The sequence below is a fragment of the Agelaius phoeniceus genome, chromosome 27, assembly GCF_051311805.1.
Source record: "Agelaius phoeniceus isolate bAgePho1 chromosome 27, bAgePho1.hap1, whole genome shotgun sequence".
NCBI classification, from domain to species: Eukaryota; Metazoa; Chordata; class Aves; order Passeriformes; family Icteridae; genus Agelaius; species Agelaius phoeniceus.
Window position 1 is genome coordinate 4421792 of NC_135291.1, and position 20707 is coordinate 4442498.

The 20707-nt window shown below is 49.3% G+C and overlaps 1 protein-coding gene and 1 pseudogene across 2 annotated transcripts in view; one reads left to right on the forward strand and one right to left on the reverse strand.

Annotated features, from left to right (window-relative positions):
• LOC143695956 (uncharacterized) overlaps nucleotides 1-20707 on the forward strand; it is a 758734-nt pseudogene that overhangs the window by 158915 nt on the left and 579112 nt on the right. The gene's annotated exons all lie outside the window — the stretch shown is intronic.
• LOC143695900 (uncharacterized) overlaps nucleotides 1-20707 on the reverse strand; it is a 139118-nt gene that overhangs the window by 51348 nt on the left and 67063 nt on the right. Inside the window, 3 exon segments of the mRNA XM_077191101.1 lie at nucleotides 11625-11798; nucleotides 12446-12606; nucleotides 15782-16429. Of these exon segments, the coding sequence (XP_077047216.1) occupies nucleotides 11625-11798; nucleotides 12446-12606; nucleotides 15782-16429 (983 nt within the window).

The following is a 20707-nucleotide window of genomic DNA, read 5'->3' on the forward strand; positions in this document are numbered from 1 at the left end:
TCAATAGAGTTATCATAATAAAAGCTCTGAGTTAGCGAGAGATTTCAAGATCTCCCCAGACGTGACCGGGTGAACTCCATTGGCTGGACATCAAAGGACTTGGCTGTTCTATGTTTGGTAGCTATATACCTTCCTTTCTCTTCCTCCCTCTTTTCCTTATTTTTCCCTTTTTTCCCCAATTCCTCCCCAATGCATTTGGTTATTCAATAAAGGTGCATTTGTTTTGATTATCACTGCAAACCCCCCTGTGCCGTGTCGGTTTTTTGCACCCTGAGATCAAATCCATGAACAATCACGAAACCCGTTCGTAAGGATGGATTGTGACACGGGGAGAGTAGGCAATTCATGATATTTTTATTTTCATGCACGACCAAGACACGGTCAGAGAAGGTGGCTTCCAGAAATTTTTTTAAGAAATGCAACCCCCAATCATATTCCTTAGCCACTTTGCAGAGCTCCTTCAATTCCCCATAGGGGATCGGCTCCCAGGAATTGATTGCAGTCACTCTTCTGCTGTGTTTACATATAATTGGCAAGCCCACAATCTTTTTGGTGAGCTCTGAGCCCTCCCAGTGGCTTCCCTCTGCAGCTTGGCCCAGTGATCCTCAGACTCAGGACCAGAATCCAAGTCTGGGAATCCCTACTCTCATCCTCCGAGGAGGATGGAGGGCACTTGATGACTGCATGGAGCCTCTTGGGGCAGCCAGAATCTGCCTGTTTGTGGGCAGCTGTGGAAGCCAATATGGGCTCCTTCTGGTCGCTGTCATCACCACTTCTGGCTCCAATGTTGTGGGAATGGGAATGGGAGGGACCATCAGGAGGAGTCAAGAGAGGAAGGGGTAGGGTTGGTGTGCACAATGGGGAGGGGATTCCCGATAGAGAGGGGAAGTCCCAACATGGACACACTTCCTGACACAGAAGGGAGGGGCAGGGCGCGATTACAGGAATAGAGAAAGTGGGAGGAGGGTCAGAGGTGTCGTTTTTGGCAGAACAGGGAGGTGACAAAATGGCCATTGCCTTTGTGGGGTCAGCACCATTTTGTGGAGAAAGGGCAGAAAAACTTGGAGAGGGAGAATACAAGATGGCGGGGCTGGCCACATTCCTGGTATCGTCTGGGAGAACAACTGGGGGTGGTAGAACTGAGTACATGGGCATTGGTAAGAGGGTTAGGAGAGAGCCCAAGGCAGCATGGCCAGTGCTGCCCTGGAGAGGGGACAGAGGACACTGGGAGATGTCAGGGTGACGGTAGCAACCCTGTGCCTGCTGGCAGGATCCATCTCCCGATCCTCCCTGAGGCAGGGAAGAGAGTTTAGGGATGTGAGGGGAGGAACGGGGAGAAGGGGTGTTAAACTGGGGTCCCGAATGTTTCCCAACGTTTTCTACAGACTCAACAATAAGGCCAAAGGATAAAATTTCCCCACTGAAAGATCCCCTTTAACTCAAAGAACATAGAATCTTTTCCCTATATGGTCCCAGAACTCATTAGAATGAATTCCCTCAAAACATCAGGAAAATACTTGAACAACCAATGAAGAAAACATTTTAAATCTCCCTTTGAAAAATGAAAATTTTCTCCAACAAGGATTCCTCTAACTTGGGTATAAACTTCCCTGTGTGGGTGGATCACTTTGGCTCCCATCCCCACACTTTCTCCCAACATCCAAGAGGAAAAGAAGGCAAAGGAAAGACAAAAAAGGGTGACCCCCAAATATAGTACTCACATGACAGTGGGTCAACAAAACCTCTCCAGGTTGTCTGTCAGCTTCAACCAATCTTCTCGCCTCAAGAAGGTTGCTGGTCGCCTGTATGATTCCCCCAATAAAACTTAGGAGTCTCCTCTGGGAATTGGCTGCTCCGAACATGGCTTAACTTCAGTAGCCAAAAAGCTACTGAAGACGCCTCCAGGAATGCTCCGGACAGGTCCCTGTTCAGGCTGCCAGCTGGCACAAGCCACAAGCCCATTGGTGGTGGAGCGAGAGGCAGCGGAGCCGTGACCTTCCAGAAGTGTCTCCAGTAATGAAGCCGCTTAGTGGCACAGGCACACACACACACACACACACACACACACACACACACACACACAATCACTGCAGCACACACTTCTCTTGTAGAATCACCAACGACAAAGAAATGGGAAGGGTCTTTGTATGGACGCCAGAGAAGGAGGTTTATTCCAGCCACGCGCAAAGGGGTTCAGGGACAAAGACAAAAAGAACAGTGGAAGGTCTGGGTTTAAATACAGGGGACATGGGGGGGGGGGGGGGGCGGAACAGAGCATCAGGGCCAATGGGCTGAGGGCTGAGGGCAGTAAAGAGGGGAGACAAGGGGTGGCAACCAATAGGGTAAAGAGGGTGGGACACTGAGGCAATATGGGGCCAATGGATAAGCAGGGAAGGGAGAACATTCAAGGACATAAATATAAGGAAAAAGGGAGGGAGAGGCCAACAGTCCAACCAGGGAAGTAGAACTGGGTACATTTGCATATACAACAAAGCATCCTGGAAGAGGGTCTGCTCAATTGCCCTGAACAGGGGAGATTTCTCCAAGTTGGGGTCTGTTTGTCTGTCCAAAGGTCTATAATGGCCTTTGTTCTGTAGGCCCACCGGCCTCCACAGACACTCAGTGGAAAAAGGGGTTCGAAGCTTTGCTTGTGAAATTTGTGAGACATGCAAACCAGAATATTGCAGCCCTCATGACTGACCACCTGGCCAGAGAAGGAAGCCACTCAGACCCTGTTGGGCAAACCCACATTCCTAGTGAGGCCCTTGAGGGTATTACTGAAGCTGTGCATAGCACATTTTTAAAGGTTCCTGATGCTGTGAGACCCCAAAAAGTATTTACTTATGTAAAGCAAGGAATGGTGGAGCCTTATATGCAATTCAACGGCTGCTTGAAACAAGCTCTTAAAAGACAAATTGAGAATGACATTGCCAGACAGGTGTTGCTTTCAAAATTAGCTGCTGAAAATGCTAATGAGAATTGTAAAAAACTTCTGAAGTCCTTGTCTAAGGAGGAGCCCATCCTGCTGTAAATGATAGAGGCATGTAACCACCTGTGTGCCTTCAGCATAGGGCAACCGTTACTAATGAACCTTACTGTGGGGGCTGGTATAGCAAATGCCTTTGTGTGGAAGGGGCCAACAGCGGGCCTGTTAGCTAAAGGAGTGAGAAGAAAGGTAAGAAACAAGAAGTTGATAAGGATTCTCTCCAAGGCTGTAACTAAGGAGACCAAGAAAAGTAAGGAATTGAAGAAAGATAAGAAGAGAACTTTGCAGCTGGATGAAGTATTTTTAGAAAGTCAGATGAAGTCACTGTAACTTATTACAAATGATGTTATGTTGATTTATGGTGGCCAATAGTTAGGGTAGAAGAAGTATAAACAATTAGAAAGTGTATAAAAGGTCAGCCATGTTCGATAATAAAGAGTTGCCATCTGAGACTGCTTGTGGTCTCTGCCTTGTGTCATGACTGGCCTGACAGTGACATCTGGTGACCCCAATGTGATTCAACACCCTTAAGAACATACTTGATCTGGACCCATACGGGCTCCTAGAGACTGGCAGCCATGACTCACTGGGACGTAGTGGGGGAGGCGGCATTGGTGCAGCTGAGAATGGCGGGTGGAAGCCACAGGGAAGCCCAGACCTGATTTTCTCCTATCAAGACACCTGGAAGTAGGTGAGCCACCAACTAGTAATAATGGGAAATAATTTATCTAATGAAGAAGAGACTGTTTTGGCTACATGGAAAGTTTTGTTAAGAAATAAGGGAATTAATACTTCAGACTATGCCCTTCGTAGTATATTGCTGTGGGCTAAATCACAGGATTTTGGCACTGATCCCGACACAGCATTTAGTGTTAAAGCATGGGAAAAAGTCGGGGACAGACTGTAGGAAGTCATCTGAGTGGGAGATAAAACTGTTGTTGACCTAGCTGTTACCTGGGGATTGCTTTTTGAGGCATTAAAGGAATGGAAAACCGAGCGAGAACAAACAGAGCAGGACATGGATGAAGAATCGGGGTTGATAACAGAAACTGATGAAGGGGATGAGGCAGAGGGGGCCTCTGATGGGGAACTTGGTGAATCTATCCTTGAAGAAGGTGCAGGTGCCATGCAAGTTACCAGGCAGGCTACCAAAGCTTCCAGGAAAGCTGCCAGAGCTTCTGGGCTGGATGCCAAAGCTTCTGGGAAAGCTGCCAAAGCTTCTGGGAAAACTGCCATAGTATCTCCTTCTCAGACTCCTAAACCTCTTTATGTCACAGCTGCGCAGCAGCTCCTGATGGTGCCTGTATACACCACACCACTGCACCAGGTAGCTGAAATGTCTTTAGCAGAGAGAGAAACCCAGTCTTCTGCCCCCCTGCTTCCCTCTGCTCTAGCCCAGCCATCTGCCCCTTTGCTCCCCTCTGAGCTGCATGAACAATCTGCAAGGTCGTGTCCTCCGTTACCTGACAGTGACAGCGACAGCGAATCAAGTGATGAGTCGCCCGCAGTAACATCGGAGTTGGGGCAGGGAACTATTGACAGTTCACCTTCTAATAGCTGTAGCCCTACTGCTCCATGGACTTTGCCCCCACGTCAAGTAACTGGGCTTCCTTGAGAGCCTCAGTGTCCTGGGTTGACTATATGATGCTTTTATCCCCAATTATGTTATGCTGAATAATAAGTTTTGCACCTTATATTATGTTGAATAATAAGTTTTGCACCTTTAAGAGTGTTCCAGAGAGTGAAGCAGCGGGAGAGAAGAAGCAGCAGGTTTTTTTCAGACACCGTACTCACTCCTCCACATTTCTGCCCCTGGACTGTTGTTGTCTGCGGATGGACTGACAGTGGGACAGAGCTCTCTTTTGCTTTTAGTTAGTTTTAGCTAGCTGAGGCAAAGAAGTTCCCTACTGTGGGGACTTTTGTTTTTTTCCCTTTTCCTTGGAGCTCTTGAAACTCGCTCTGGACTGAACACCCAGGGGAGCACGGGCAGCTGCATCTGTGGCCCACCAGGCCGGGCCTGGCCTGCAACATTTCCAGCACCGGAGGGACTGATCAGAGACAGAGTGAGCTGAGCCGCAACCCGGGGAGGGACTTTCTCAGTTTGTCATCTCTTTTGGAGTGGCAAGAGATTTTATTGTTTGATATTGTTAAGGTTTTGTTGTTTAATAAACAGGTTTTTTCCACCTTTCTCCAAGGAGGTATTTTCTCCCAGACCAGTTGGGGGGAGAAGAGCAGATTGGATCTGCTTTCCTACTGGAGCTCCTTTGGGGGATTCTCTCCCAAATTTGCTCTAAACCTGGACACTCAGGAGTTTTGGGAATTTGTTAGGAAGAAAGCAGCTGAAGAAAAGAATTGGGACATGATAGAAAGATTAGGTGCTCCAAGAGTACCTCAGGAGAACAGTGCTAATGCAAATGTTGCCTGTGATAACCCTATGGCTTTTCCAGGTTTTAAAGCAGCTCCTGGAACAGGGCAGGATGACAGTCATCACGTCTTTGCCTGGAAGGTTGTGCAAGATCTCCAGTCCAAAGTGGCTCAGTATGGCATTAATTCCTCAGAGGTAATGCAATTAATATGTGTAATTAATGCAGATATGCTTGCACCTTATGACATCATGCATATTGCTACTATTTCATTCCAGCCAGTACAATACAGTGTATTTCAAGAAACTTGGAGGCAAGTGGCTGAGCATACAGCTTTAACAAATATGCAGTTGCCTCAACACGACCCTCATCATGCTGTGGGTGTTGATGCCCTACTGGGCACTGGGCCTTTTGCTCACCCAGATTCACAGGCAAGGTGGGATCCTTCAATTTTGGCACAAGCTCAGCAAATTGGCACGAGTGCTTTAATTAAATCAATGGAAATGGCAGCTCCAAAACAGAGATATGATACTATACAACAAGAGATGAGAGAACCATTTTTGCAATTTGTGGAAGAGCTTGCTGCAGCCGTTGAAAAACTGGTAGATGATGAATCTTTGCGACACAAATTCTGTATACATTTGGCTAAAGAAAATGTAAACTCAGGCTGCAGAAAGATTATTGACACTTTACCTGGGGAACCCACATTGCCTCAAATGATGACTGCTTGCTTGAAAGTTGGTTCAGTAGACCATAAAATAGCAGCTCTTGCTGCAGTTCTAAGACCTTCATCGAAATGCTATAATTGTGGACAGCAAGGGCACGTAAGGGCACAGTGTAATACCCAGAAAATAACATCTAAATCAAATGCAAGCAGCAACGTTATGTGCAACCATTGTGCTAAATTTGGGCACTATGCTAAACAATGCAGGAGTAAATATCATGCAAATGGTCAGCTGTTGCAGGGAAACAGGAAGAGGAGCGCAAAGGGGCATGTGGGAAAACAAATACCCCAACAACTACAGCAGCAAATATGGGCCTCCCCAGCACTGCAAAGCTAAACATTTGTGAACAATACTAAGGGGCAACAAGTGGGTCTGCAGGGATTGATATACCCACCGCTGACACAGTAACCATTCTGACAAAAGAAATGTGCAAAGTGCCCCTCGATGCCTATGGTTGAATAGGACAGGGATTGAGTGCGTTTTTGATGGGAAGATCAAGTACTACAATTAAAAGGTATTCATGTGCATCTAGGACTTATTGATGCTGATTATTTAGGACAGATTCATGCTATGGTACCCATTGATGACCCTCCTGTCACTATTCAGAAAGGAACTTGCATTGCTCAAATTGTACCTTTTGTGAGTTCTGTTCTGAATACAGTGGACTGAAGTCACGGCACAGGAAGTTTTGGATCAACAGGGATACCTCAAGTGTTCTGGGCTCAGAAAGTTATGGAGAACCATCCAGAAAAGACATGTATCCTCACCACCAGTGGATGTCATCCAGGAACCATATCATTAACAGCCTTGATTGACACTGGAGCAGATGTCACAATACTCTCGTGACTTTGCTGGCCTCAATCGTGGCCTCTCACTCATGCAAGTTTTGGACTTCTGGGGTTGGGTGGTGCTACAACAGGTGGCCTGTCAGCCATTGTAATTAATGTGAAACATCCTGATGGCCAACAAGCTAACATCAGACCCTATGTTGCCGATGCTCCTCAAAGTTTGTGGGGATGACATTGGTTATCTCAATGGGCTGTCAAAATACGTATTTTTAATAGGGGCCACTGTGATGCAGGGCAATGAATGTCCAGTTGTAGCCTTGATATGGTTGACAGATGAACCTGTCTGGGTTGGCAACCTCCATCACATTAATGTTACTTAAGTCATCAGTTCATTTGCTTCCCACAGGAGTTTTAGGACCATCCAGGCAGCGTATGCATGCATTGTTTTTAGGTTGGTCATCCATCTCTTTGATGGGACTTTTTGTTCTCCTTGGGGTTATAGACTCTGATAATGAGATTATGATCTGGCCTGGACACTCCAACTGCCTTTCACTGTTCCCCAAGGAACTTGAATAGCTCAACTGATTTTATTGCCCCAAACCATGAGCATACCTTTTACAGACGTAATATGAAATAGGGGATTTGGGTCTACTGGAACACCCCAAATATGTTGGGTACAACCTACATTAGAACAATACCCCACATGCCGGTGTACTCTGACATTAAAAGGGCAAAAGATAACACTTGACAGCCTCATAGACACAGGGGTTGAAGTTAGTATCTCTCAAGACAAATGGCCCTCACAGTGGTCCCTTGCTAAAGTGCTCCAGGCACTTTCAGGCATTGGAGGAAGCAGCCACAGCTGTCAAACCCACCACTGGATACAGATCAAAGGGCCCGAGGGACACCGTGCCTCAATCATACTGTTTGTATTACCAGTACCAATGGTACCGTGGTGGGGGATGTTCTCTCCCAATGGGGCTGTAGGATTCAATCAGCTTTTTAAAGGGGGCCGTTGGAGAGCGACACTTTAAAATGAACCTGGAAAACAGGGAAAATGGTTTGGGTGGATCAATGGCCCCTACCATTGCAAAAACTTTTTGTATTAACAGAGTTGCTCCAACAACAACTCCAGAAAGAGCATTTTGTCTTTCTAACCGTCCTTGGAATTCTCACATGTTTGTTATCAAAAAACAAACTGGCAAATGGCGCTTACTCCATGATCTTTGAAAAATAATGCAGCTATGGAGGACACAGAGGCCTTACAGCCAGGTCTCCCGTCTCCTACCATGATTCCCAAAAATTGGCTCTTGACTGTTACTGATTTAAAAGATTGGTTTTTTGATATTCCTTTACATCCTGATGATGGTCCTAAATTTTCCTTTTCAGTTCCAAGCACAAAAATGCAGGCACCCTTAGAGCGATATCACTGGATAGTTTTACCTAAGGGCATGAAAAACAGCTGTACTATTTGCCAGTGGTATATTGCTAGGTCCTCAATTCTGTTCATCAACAAATGCCTAATGTTCTTTTGCACCATTCTATGGATGATATTTTTGTAACAGCTGAACAACAGGAAGTCATGGAGGAAGCCTTAGTTAGCCCTTGTCACCAAAGCTGTAAATCAGGCAGGGCTTTGCATAGCTCCCAAAAGGTACAAAAACATCCTTCGTGGAGGTGTTTGGGGTGGTGCAAATATTGGGGTCTCTTCAATTTCTCCCCAGGCTCTTCAAATTCAGACAAATATTTGCACCTTATATGATGCACAAAAATGTTTGGGAACAATCAACTGGGTGCACTCCTTGTTAGGGAATTCAAATACAAAGCTAAAAGTCCTTTGTTTGAATGATTAAAAGGAGATTCAGACCTTTTATCACCTAGACAACTTACATTTCAAGTTCAGCAGGTGCTGCAATGCCCAGCTGATGTCATAATAAACCAACAAGCTGCACACTGGGCACCTGAGCTGCTTTTCTTTTTAATAATCTTGCATCCAGCAAAACAGCCCCATGCCTTGATGTTTCAATGGGACCCCAATGCACCAGACTCTTTGTTTATCACTGAATGGATTTACTTACACCCCAAATTACTAAAACCATCAGTAGCCAACATGAAATGATGGCCCAACTGGTTGTTAAGGCCTGACAGAGACTCGTTTCTCTTGCAGGAGGGGAATTTTCCACTCTTTTCCTACCTTTAACCACCTTTTATTTGAATTGGATAGTTCAGGGATCAAGGCTCTTCAGATGGCCTTTCCTGAATTCAGTGGACAAATCTCAATACATCCTCCAAAACATGAGTTGTTTTAACATCTTTTAAAAGCTTTTTTTAAGCTTTTTTTTTTTTCAATTGACAGAGAAACCCAAGAGGAGTGAGGTTCCACTTCAAGCCTTAACAGTATTCACAGATGGTTCTGATCACTCTCAGAAATCTGTGGTAGTATGGAGAGACCCCTCTTCTAGTGGGTCTAATGGAGAGCAGATTTATCCATATCTGAGTGGTCCCCCCCAATTGTTGAACTTGCTGCTGTTGTCAGAGCTTTTCAAAAATTTTCTGTTCCTTTTAATCTGCTTACAGATTCAGCTTATGTTGCAGGAATAGTGATGAGAGCCAAAGCATCAGTTTAGAAAGAGTTGAAAATTCACAACAATTTTATTGGTTGCAGCTCCTTGTTTTTTCCTTAGAAAATTGAACATTTCCTTACTTTGTTATGCATATTTGTTCACATACAGACCATCCCAGATTTTTAGCTGAAGGGAACAGGCAAGCTGGCCTTTTAATAATGCCTGTACAACAATCTGTTCTACCTAATAAGATAGAACAGCCTAAATTGATCCATTTGTTTTTTCACCAAAATGGTGTCACTTTGATTTGGCACTTTGGCATTAGTAAAGCCCAAGCTTCAAGAACTATTGCTGTTTGTCCTGATTGCCAAAGGTGTTCTTTTCTCTCTATTGCAGGAAGTATTAATCCCAGAGGGCTTCAGAGCCTTAAAGTCTGGCATCAGACGTTACCCAGTTTTGTGAATTTGGTCATTTAAAATACATTCATTCCTCTATTGATACCTTTTCTGGTGCTCTTTTTGCATCTGCCCATTCAGGGAAAACAGCTTACGATGTCTCTAGACACTTCACTGCTGCTTTTGCCATTCTTGGTATACATCTGAAGTGAAGACAGGCAATGGCCCAGTTTATATTTCCCATCGAGTTGCTAACTCTTTTGCCTTCTGGGGAATTATGCACAAAACAGGTATTGCTCATTCCCCAACAGGCCACTCTGTCACAGGCTCATGGCTCCCTCAAACATCTCTTGGTACAACAGAAAGGGGGGCCAGAGATGGCAACCCTGCCAAGAGACTGCAGAAAGCCTTTTATGTGATCAACTTTTTGAATTGTTCTTTGATGGACCCCAACCCACCGATTGTTCGACATTTTAATCATGATTCACAATTGCAACAAAAGGAAAGAAACCCCTGCATTAGTGAAGGATCCAGAATCTGGTAAGATCTTGGGGCCTTATCCTTAGGCCACCTGGGGTAGAGGTTTTGCTTGTGTCTCCACAGAGAATGGTCCCGAGTGGATTCCAGCAAAGAATGTGAAGCCGTTTTTAAGAATCTTTGAGTGCATCACCTGAAGATTCACCTTGAACACCAACATTGGCGGAGAACCCTTGTGAATAGGACCTCACCACCACACCAGCGCCTGTTTAACCTCTAACAGACTTATGTCCTTGGGAAAATGGTTAAGATTACCCAGTGGTATCAGGGTTTACAGGGCTAGGAAAACTTCTGGGGGATTGGAGACTTGGTGGATGGATAAAAAATTTAGTTAAAATAGGCTTCTATGTATTAGGCATTGTATTATGTATTGTTATGGTTATTCCTTGTATTTTACAGTGCGTGAAAAAATTAATAGACAAGTCACTTAAGAGTGTATTTTTGTTTGAATGAATAGGGGGAGGTATGGGGAATAAAACAAAAAGTACAGTGGAACTGATGAAGGGGCCTGATATCTTAGGCCTGATTGAGCAGAAACTGTGGGAGGGACAGACACAGATTAAGGCTCCCTGGGCAAGAGGGGACCAAGAAACAAGATGTGAAACTTAGTAACTTAGTGATAAGATAATGTTACCAGGTGACCTGATGTCCTCAAGAATGTGTAACCAATGGGAAATTGTTACAAAAAATTGAGCCCTATATAACTACCATACAAGTAAAACCCCCTATAAATCCCTGGCATACTCAATAAAATTGGCTTCTGATCTAAACTCAGATGTCCCCGTCTCTCCATCATCATTAACCCCCCTAGGTGGGGGGAAGATGTTGGAGAGATTCCTTTCCCTTCTCTTTGTCCTGATGTGATTTGGTCGGTACATAAATTCACTCCCTGTGCCCAGGCTGGGTCTGTTCTCCCTGTGCCAGTGCTCGGGGTGGGATCTCTCCCATTCCTTCTCTCAACTCCCAGGCCTCTCCACAGGCAACAAGAGAATGCAATGAACAAGAATCAGCCAATCAGAGAGAGCAGTTCTGATGACTCACCAGTTGCTGGGCAGACCCACAGCACCCAGTGTTCCCTGGACCCCACCCTCCCTGCTCAGTCACAGCCCCAATCCTCCCTGCGCAATCACAGGAGGTCCCAGTCAGGTGCAAGGCCACGGGAAGGGGCTGCGGCTGCCACTGGCTCAGGAGCTCTGAGGGCAGAAAAAAGGGGGTGACACCAGGATGGGGGACACTGGCAGGACTTCCCTTAATGGTGCCTCCATTTGTGTTGGCCCAAGTGAGAGCTTCTGGAGAATCTCTTCCCACACACAGGACACTCATTGGGCCTCTCCCCAGTGTGGATGTGCCTGTGGGTGACGAGGGTGGAGTTGCGCCTGAAGCCCTTCCCGCAGTCAGGGCAGTGGAAGGGCCTCTCCTCTGTGTGAATCTGCTGATGTACTGAAGCCCGGACAGGCAACTCTTCAACTAATTAAAGCTGAAAAGAAGGGTATTTTATTGCAGTGCTGGACACATAAGGAATCATTTCCAAATGGATGTGCAAGGAGTTGCAGACTCCTGCTCTCTATTTATACAGAAAAGGTTTTACATATCCAATCAGTTTCTAAGGATGCATAATACATAATCATTATCTGCCCACTTTGTATTATAGTCAGCTGAATACCTAATATGACTGCGCAATTGCACTGCCTTAATTGGGTCTGTGGGATTTTGAAATAAGGGAGTGGGCGTATGTGAAGAAGAAAGCTCTCTTCCTCATGGTAAACTCTTCACCCATGGCGAGTTTGCAGGATTTTTTGATCTGCTGGTCATGGTCCAAGCCACTCCAAACTGATTATTCTTAAGGCAAGATATTTCTATGGTCTCTGCTCCTCCACAATTGCTACATCTATCCCTGTCACTCCGAGCTTTACTTTCTAATATATTTGTTACTCTTTCACTAACCTATGTGATTTTTGCTTAGCTAAATTTTAAAATCTTAACTAAAATATGTAATCTTCTACTATCTCAGTTATACTCCCAGCTGGCCCCTTGACTCATCCACAGTTTTCAATTATCGTAAATACATTTCCAGCTGACCCCTTGACTCATTACGATGAGATTGGAGCTGCTCAGAAACCACTTCCTACACTCGGGACACTCATAGGTTCTCTCCCCAGTGTGGATCTTGCAGTGATTGATGAGGTTGGAGCTCCACCCAAAGCCCTTCCCACACTCCCCACACTTGTAGGGCCGTTTCCCCATGTGGATCACCTGGAACCAGATCACATCTGAGCTCCAGAGCTCCAGCTGAAGCCCTTCCCACATTCTAAGCACTTGTGGGGTTTCTGCCAGCCATGAGTTGTCTCTACCACCTCTGAGTTCTGAATGAATCTCTGGCTGCCTTCTGGACACAGGGGGCATCTTTCCTCCTCACAGCTGCCAGGGCTGGGTTTGCAACCCCTCCTTGTGTGGGATCTCCAGGGCTTATCCTACCCATTGGATTCCCATGCCATGGAGCTGCTCAAAACGGCCTCTCCCATGAGGTTCTGCAGCAGGGATTTGCTCTCCCTGGTCTCTGTCTGCAGCTCAGTGCCTGGGGAAGGAAAGGAAAGAAAAGGAGAGGAAGGAATGAGGAAGGAAGAAGGACAGAATGAGAAGGGGAAGGAGCTGTGGACAAGGACAGGATGGGATTTGCCTCTGTGCCAGAGGGAAGGGGAAGGAGATCCCCCCAGTTCATCCTTGGCAGGACGGCATTGGTAGAGGGGTTGTCCTGCAGCCAGAGGAAATGTTGGGCTGAGACATGAAACAGAGGAGAGGGAGAAAGGGGCAGTGACTTCCTCCTTGCCTGCCTCAGTGTCCCAGGCCATCTTCCTTTTCCTCGCAGCCTCCTCCAGCTCCATCCAGACAAAGATTGGGATTGACAAATCCTGGCTTGGGGGAAAAACAACAGGTGAGGCCCTTGGTCCTGCTTCCCAAGCCCAGCTCAAAAAGTAACCGCCCTGTTCACAGTTGGATGGGCCCAGACCCTGCTCATCTCCAGCCTCCCCCACCCCTCCAGGCTGACAGGATCCCCCAGCTCCAGGATTGGCCTTCGTTGCTCTCCCCACTCTGATGCCAATCAGAGTCCCAACACCAATGTCCCCCCCCAGCTGGTACCACTGCCCCAGCCAGTACAGACGGTTTGCCACAGGAACCTTCCACAGTTCTCCAAAGGGGCATCTGTGTCTCACCCTTGGGGCCCTGCAAGATCCAAACATCCCCTCCCCTGAAACAAACCCTCCCAGAGATCCTCCAATGGATTTGGGGTGAGTTCCCCCTCCCCACTCACCTGTGAGATCTGGAGGCATAGATGCTGCCAGGGCCAGGGGAGCTGCAGACTCAGCGGGCGAGTGGGAAAACAGCGTGGTTCTGCTGCGGCTCCTCCTCTTCTTCCTCCTGTTCCTGCTCTTCCTTTTTCCCATCCTCCGCTTCTTCTCTCCCTCCTCTTCCTCTTTCTCCTCCTCTGTGCCCAATCCAGATCCTCCTTTCACACCCTTCTCTCTCCCATGGCTGCAGCGTTTGGGTGGAAGGAACCAGGGAACATCCCATGAGCCCCCCAGGGATGGGCAGAGGGCTTGGGAATCCACCCAGTGCAGATCCATTCCCCTCCAGAGCCCCAGGGAATCATTCCGGGGATCAAGCGATGGGGACACAGTGGGATCCCCACGGAACCACCCTTTTTCTATCCCATCCCCAACTTTCCCTCCCCTCTCCTATTGTTCCCCCAACCCAAGGACCCCTCCCAACTCAATCTGGGGATCCCATCCCTCTCCCACTCTGAATCCTCTTTTTCCCTGCACTCCCACCCCTTTCCCATCATGCCTTCAGCTCCGCCTCTTGTCCCTATTTGGTTTTGGGGGCATGCAGGTCCCTCCTGCTCAGTCTGGGGGGTCACATCCCCCCTTTCCCTCAATTCATGCATCTCCTGGCTGCTTTTTCCTGGGAGCAATCCCTCAGTTTTGGGACTTTTGGGGTGTAGTTTAAGAGTGTGACAGCTCTGTCTGGCTTTCCCCTCCTGTTGTGGCCTCTCAGCTGCCCCTGACACCCTGGGGGTGCTGGGATTTTCTTCCTGGGGACAAGGATGTTCATCCCCTTCCAGGAGCCCAATGCCCGGCTGGGGCTCCAGTTCAGGGGGTCCTTGAGCAGCTGCCCCAGAACCTCCCCCAGGGTCTCCCAGCACAGCCAGAGCCACTTGGCCTGGGGTCCCCAAAGGCCTCAGCAAGCCCCAAATCCCTCCCAGGAACCCTCAACTCCCTCAAACTCAGCATCCCCCACATCCCCTGCAAGTTCCCCCCATGGCACCAGCCATGGCTATGTCCCCACATGTCACTGCCCATGTCCCACCATGTCCTCACCCACGGCTGTCTCCCCACCATGTTTCCATCCCTGTCATTGTTCCCCACATCTCCATCCATGCCTGTGTCCACCCACATCCCCATGAATGGCTATGTCCCCCTCCATGTCCATGTGTCCCCCAGCTGGTTCAGGAAAAATAAAATACCTCTTTGAAGAAAAGTGGAAAAAACTGTTTATTACACAATAAAACCTAAACAATATTAAACAATAAAACCTCTTGCTGCTCTAAAAGAGAGACAAACTCACAAGGTCCCTCTGTGGGCTGTAGCTCAGCTCACTCAGTCCCTTATCAGTCCCTCTGGCGCTGGAAATGCCGTGGCCCAGGCCTGGCCCGGTGGGCCACAGGTGTGAGCTGCCCGTGCTCTTCTGGTGTTCAGGCCAGAGCAGGTTTAAGCAGGTCCAAAGAAAAGGGAAAAAACCCCACAGTAGGGAACTACTTTGCCTCAGCTAGCTAAAACTAACTAAAAGCAAAGGAGAGCTCTGTCCCGCTGTCTGTCCATCTGCAGACAACACAGTGCAGGAGCAGGAATGTGGAGGAGTGAGTGCAGTTTCTGAAAACAAACTCTGCATTTCTTCTCTCCCTCTTCACTCTCAGGACAAGTCTTAAAGGTACAAAACTTATTATTCAGCATAAACAGAACAGACTGGAGATGCAAGCATCATATAGTCCACCCTGAACATACCTTCAACACCATTCAGTACTCCCTGATGTCACCAGAAGATAGGATTGAATGCAAAAGATTTTATGGGATTGAAAGTCAACAAATCTGCCCTCCCCAAGGAATTCCCATTGTAGGTCTGTGTCCCAATGGATGTTCCTGCTGCTGGGTTTATCTAGCTGCCCACAGGGAACCAGGAAGATGTGGAGCCCCCCAGCCAGATGTCTTCCCAACACGGATCACCAGGACCATGGATCACCAGGGCTCTGCCCAACAACGCTCACTGAGGATCATCCAATGTAGATCGTCTCATGGGGGACAGAGCTGGAGCAGCACACAAAGCTCTTCCCACACTCAGGGCACTCACAGGGCTTCCCTTAGTGGCGCCTCCGTTGGTGTTCTGTCAAGTGAGAGCTCTGTGAGAAGCTCATCCCACACTCAGGACACTCGTAGGGCCTCTCCCCGGTGTGGATGCGCCGGTGCAGGGTGAGGGTGGAGTTTTGCTTGAAGCCCTTCCCACAGTCGGGGCAGCGGAAGGGCCTCTCCTCTGTGTGAATCCGCTCATGTTTGAGGAGATCGGAGCTCCTGTGAAACCTCTTCCCACACTCAGGACACTCGTAGGGCCTCTCCCCAGAGTGGGTGCGCTGGTGTTTTCTCAGGTCTGAGCTCCACCCATAGCTCTTCCCACATTCCAAGCAGGTGTAGGGCCGTTCCCTCGTGTGGATGACCTGGTGCCGAATCAATGCTGAGCTTCCTCTGAAGCTCCTCCCACACTCCCCACACTCATAGGGCTTTTCCCCAGTGTGGATCACCTGGTGTCGTATCAGTTGGCCCCTCTGCCTGAAGCTCTTCCCACATTCCCCACACTCAAATGGCTTTTCCCCAGTGTGGATCCTCTGGTGTTGGATCAGGATGGAGTTGTGGCTGAAACTCCTCCCACACTCCTCACACTCAAAGGGCCTCTCCCCAGTGTGGATCACCTGGTGCTGCCTCAGGCTGGAGCTCCAGCTGAAACATTTCCCACATTCCAAGCACCTGTGTGGCTTCTCCCTGCCATGAGGCTTCTCCACCAGCTCCAAGCTCTGGCTGGATCACAGGATGCATTCCTGGCTCACAGGGGCTCTTTCCTCCCCAGAACTCCCTGGGCACGGTTTGCAGCCCCTCTTCATGAGGTACATTCGGGGCTTTTCCTCCTCCTCCATCAAGCCACACCCTGAGAATTAAAAATCCTGGTTTGCAGAAAAAATCAAGAGGAGAGCAGCTTGGACTGGGAAAACCTCCATGCCCAAGTTCATCTGGGAAAGTTATTGGGCATCTTGTGTCTGAAAGAATCTCCAAAACACCATGATTCAGCACAAAAATCCTCTAAACATCAAGATGCCGATCAAAAACTTAACAAACGTCATTATTCAGCAAAAACCTCCTTCAAAATACAGAGATTCAGCCCTCACAAAGCACAAAAGCACCAACATTTGCCCAGTAAAGCTCAGAAACCCCAAGATTCAGCCTCTGTGAAAATCATGGATTCCCCCTCCCCTGGTCACCTGCTGCATACGGACAAAGCTCCTGGGGCTGGGGGGGAGGCTGCAGATACAGGGAGGAGTAGAACCGTGTGGTGCCACCTCTTTCTGCTGCTCCTCCTCCTCTGTTCCTGCTCTTCCTCACACTCCTCTTCCTCCTGCTATTCCTCCTTCTCCTGCACAATCCCACCTTCTCCTCCCACGTCCAGGGTTTCACCATTTTGTTCCTCAACCCTGCTTCTCCTTCCCTTCTCCTCCTGCCCCAGGCCCAGCACCCGCTGCCGGCTCCCTCTTGCCCCCAAACCCACAGCATCCCACGGCAGGGGCAGGGATGGAGCTGGGGCAGGTCGGGCTGGGGCAGCGCTGGGCTCCCGGCCGCTCCCGCCCGCACTCGGTCCCCACTGCAGCCGCTCCCGCCAGGACAGCGCGGGGGGGCCCGGCCTTGGCGCTGCCCCACTCCCACCTCCCCAAATTCCGCTCGCGGGGGGCGCTGGGGCCGAGGGGGGGGGGTGGGGGGTCAGGTTGGGAACGCTGGGATCCGCGGGTCTGCCTGGCAACTGCTGAGTCATTAGAGCCGCGTGCTCTGATTGGCTGAGCGCTGCCTGAGCGGGGGGGATGTCCCACAAACGCGGGACCCCCATGAAAGGAAGAAGAGGAAAGTGTCTTTACAATCAGATGCTGTGAATCTGATGAGAGATAGAGCCAGGAACTTGTACGTAAGGAAGCGACAGGAGAAGCCATCAGTTTAAGAAAATGTTGTTAACTGATGACACAGACTGCTGCTCAGCCAAGGTCCTGCCACATTCATGAACTTCGAGAAGAAGAACAACAAAGACTTCACAGAGCCATGAATATCGGTTGCTACACAAAAGTAGGGAGCATATCAAGGGGATATGTAGTAAGTGGATTGGGAAGTCTCTTCCTCTCAAGTACACCACCCAATGAGGAAAGGAAGAGGGAGATGCAGCTGGGAAAATTAGGATGAACAGGAGGCTGTGTCCTCCACCAACTGGAGAGACCCTGTAGGAAATGTCCCATGGCCTCTCCCTTTCTTTAGGAATGAAATTACTTTTACAGGACTCCTCTGTCTGCTTTGTGGACAGAATCCTCTGGTGACGTCAATTTTTCCACACACCTTGGGACTCGTCCGGAATTCTATCCACCGTCTGGGGCAGCGGGCAGTGAGTGCAGCTGAAGGTGCCTCACCCAGTTTGGGTGATCGGCCCCCTTGGGGGCGGCAGCACCGGGGACTGATTGGGTACCTGAGAGTGACCAGGAGAAAGACGAGTGACACATCAGGGGGGGCTGTGAAGAGTCAGCAGGGAGAGAGCACTGAAAATCTCATCAGTGAGTGCACTGGGATCTTTGGGGAGTGAGCACGGCAGGGCACCCATGGAGACAGAAAAGGGAAAGCCTGGAAGGGGTCCTGTGCCAAAGGGATGATGATCCCAAAATATCTCTGAAGGGTCCCTTGGGAGAAGGTTGAGGTAGATTGCACACTCCCTCAGAGGCAATTAAGGACTTGGACACCCAGGGGGGCAATAAGAGAAGTGGAGAAGGGATTTGGACAACAGGGGATGGATGGCATTGGTGTGCTGGGAAGAGACTGGGTGAAGGGGAGTGTGCAGGAATATGGTTAAGGCAGGAAGCAGCAGGAGGAATCTATGTGGTGAGAAAAAGAAAAGGGGAGGAAGAGAAAAATACTCAGAATTTGGATGTTTTTCAGCAGAGTCTTATCCTCAACATTTGCCAGCTGATCATTTGTATCCCCGGTTTCCAGGAGAGGAAAACAAGGAGGTCAGGGTTTCAGGGGGTTTCTCTGTGGGGGGCAGCGGCAGCACCGGGCGCAGAGGTGCGGGACCGGGAGCACGGGCTGGGCGCCTGGGGGGAGCTGCGGGGCCGGGTTGGGGCTGTGGGGCAGCCGGGGCTCAGCGCCGGGCGCTGCCTGACCCCACCAGCCCCGGGCAGGGCCGGCAGTGGCCCCCGGCCCCCAGGAGGCTGCGGGACGCCCCGGCCGCTGCCCGGCCCCGTGGAGCTGCCGGCCCTGCCCGCCGGGGGGCGCCTTTGGACACTGCGGCAGGACAGGGACCGGCTCTGGGATACGGGCTGGGGAGGGCACCCTGAGCACAGGGACGAGGAGCAAGGAACACCTGGGAAATGTGGATTATACAAGGAAGGACTGAGATTTTCTTTTCTTTTCTTTTCTTGGGATCACCACAGAAACTTTGCAGAAAACTCAGCAGCTCTCAGAGGATGAGCACCCACAGGCACTGAGGGGGGCTGCAGGAGGGGCAGAAGAAGGCCCTGCAGCACTTGGGCACAAAGGCCCAGCAGGTGAATGCAAGAAGGGAGCAGAAAAAGGCCAGGCTGAAGGCAAAGGCCAGGGCAGAGTTCCTACAGCCCCTGAGGGATCAACCCCAGGGCCCAAGGGGGCCCCAGCACCCAGGGCACGGGTGTTGTAGCGCGTTCTTATATTTTGTAATACTTTGAAGTAGTTTGTTTTGTATTCCCATGTTTTTCCCAAATGGTTTATCCCAGACTGTACCCCCCCCTCTCCTTTTCCCTCTACTTGTGTTATCCCTTTCCCGGGATAAGATCTCCAAAACCCCCACCCTGGCTCTCTGCCAGTCACCTCGACATCCCAGCCCCCTACCTAGAAGTTTCGGTCCAAGTTGTCGAGTGATTAGCCAGGGGCCAAGGGTCAACCCCCCAAGTCCTGCCCCATACGCTGTTTTGTATGTCTGTCCCCCCAGCACCCATCCCCCAGGGATACCTATTGGTCAGTAGGATTTTATCTATGTTAGTTTCCTCCCCCCTTTAAATGTAAGCTCCAAACGTCCCCCAGCGCTCTCGGCAGGAGGAACCCCCTGAGGCATAGGAGCTCCCTCGGGACTCCTTAATAAAACCTTGGAATATCCCCTGCTGGGAGTCGGCCCCTTTCCTCTTCCACCGACGTCTCGGTCGTCTCTGCTGCAACGAAGGCAACCAGCCTGAGTGCCCTCAGTACCCTCGGGGCACAGAGAGTGTCTCCCCGCAATCGGCCGTGGTGGGGCTACCCCCCCCACTCTCTGCCGACCCGGGTAAGGCCCAGGGACAGTGAGAGGCTTGCAGAGAGACTGGGACAGCTTGGCGCCCAACGTGGGGCTCTGGAACCATTCCAGGAGCCCACGGAAAGGGGCTCGGACATTCTTTCAGTCTGTTCGATAAGCCTTCGGCCGGCAAGCTACCTCAGGAAAGAAAAAACTCCGTTTTAGTGAGTTGCTCTCCTGTGGACGAAGCTGGGAGCTTCTTATGTACCCTAAGAAGTCAGCTTTAGGTGGAAATCAACATCCCAGGCTTTTTCGTTCCCCTCTCCTGCAGTTGGATTGGTAAGTTTTACCCTTCTCTTGTTTTTCCCCTCTTTGGGAGGGGGTGTTTCCCTGCCCTTTGTTCTCAGCCCCGCCGCGGAGGGCTGAAGTTTTTTTTTCTCTCTATTGTGGGCAGGCTGCCAGCTGTAGGCTTTTTTCTCCTCCCCCCCCCACCTCGGTTGCTGAAATTTGAGATACAAATTTAAAATCAGAGCCAAAATGGGTGCTAGGCTTTCTGTATCTCACAAGGGTGTCTATTATCATCTTTTAAACATTCTTAAGAGTGAAAAGATCCGATTTTCAAAAACAGATGTTAAACAGTTCGTCAGATGGCTTTTCCTTCACTTCCCCGACGTGTCCACTGAAAATCTCAGTGATTTGGCTTTTTGGGACAAAATTGGTAGTGAATTATTGAAGGCAGGGAAAGCAGGAGACATATCTCCGTC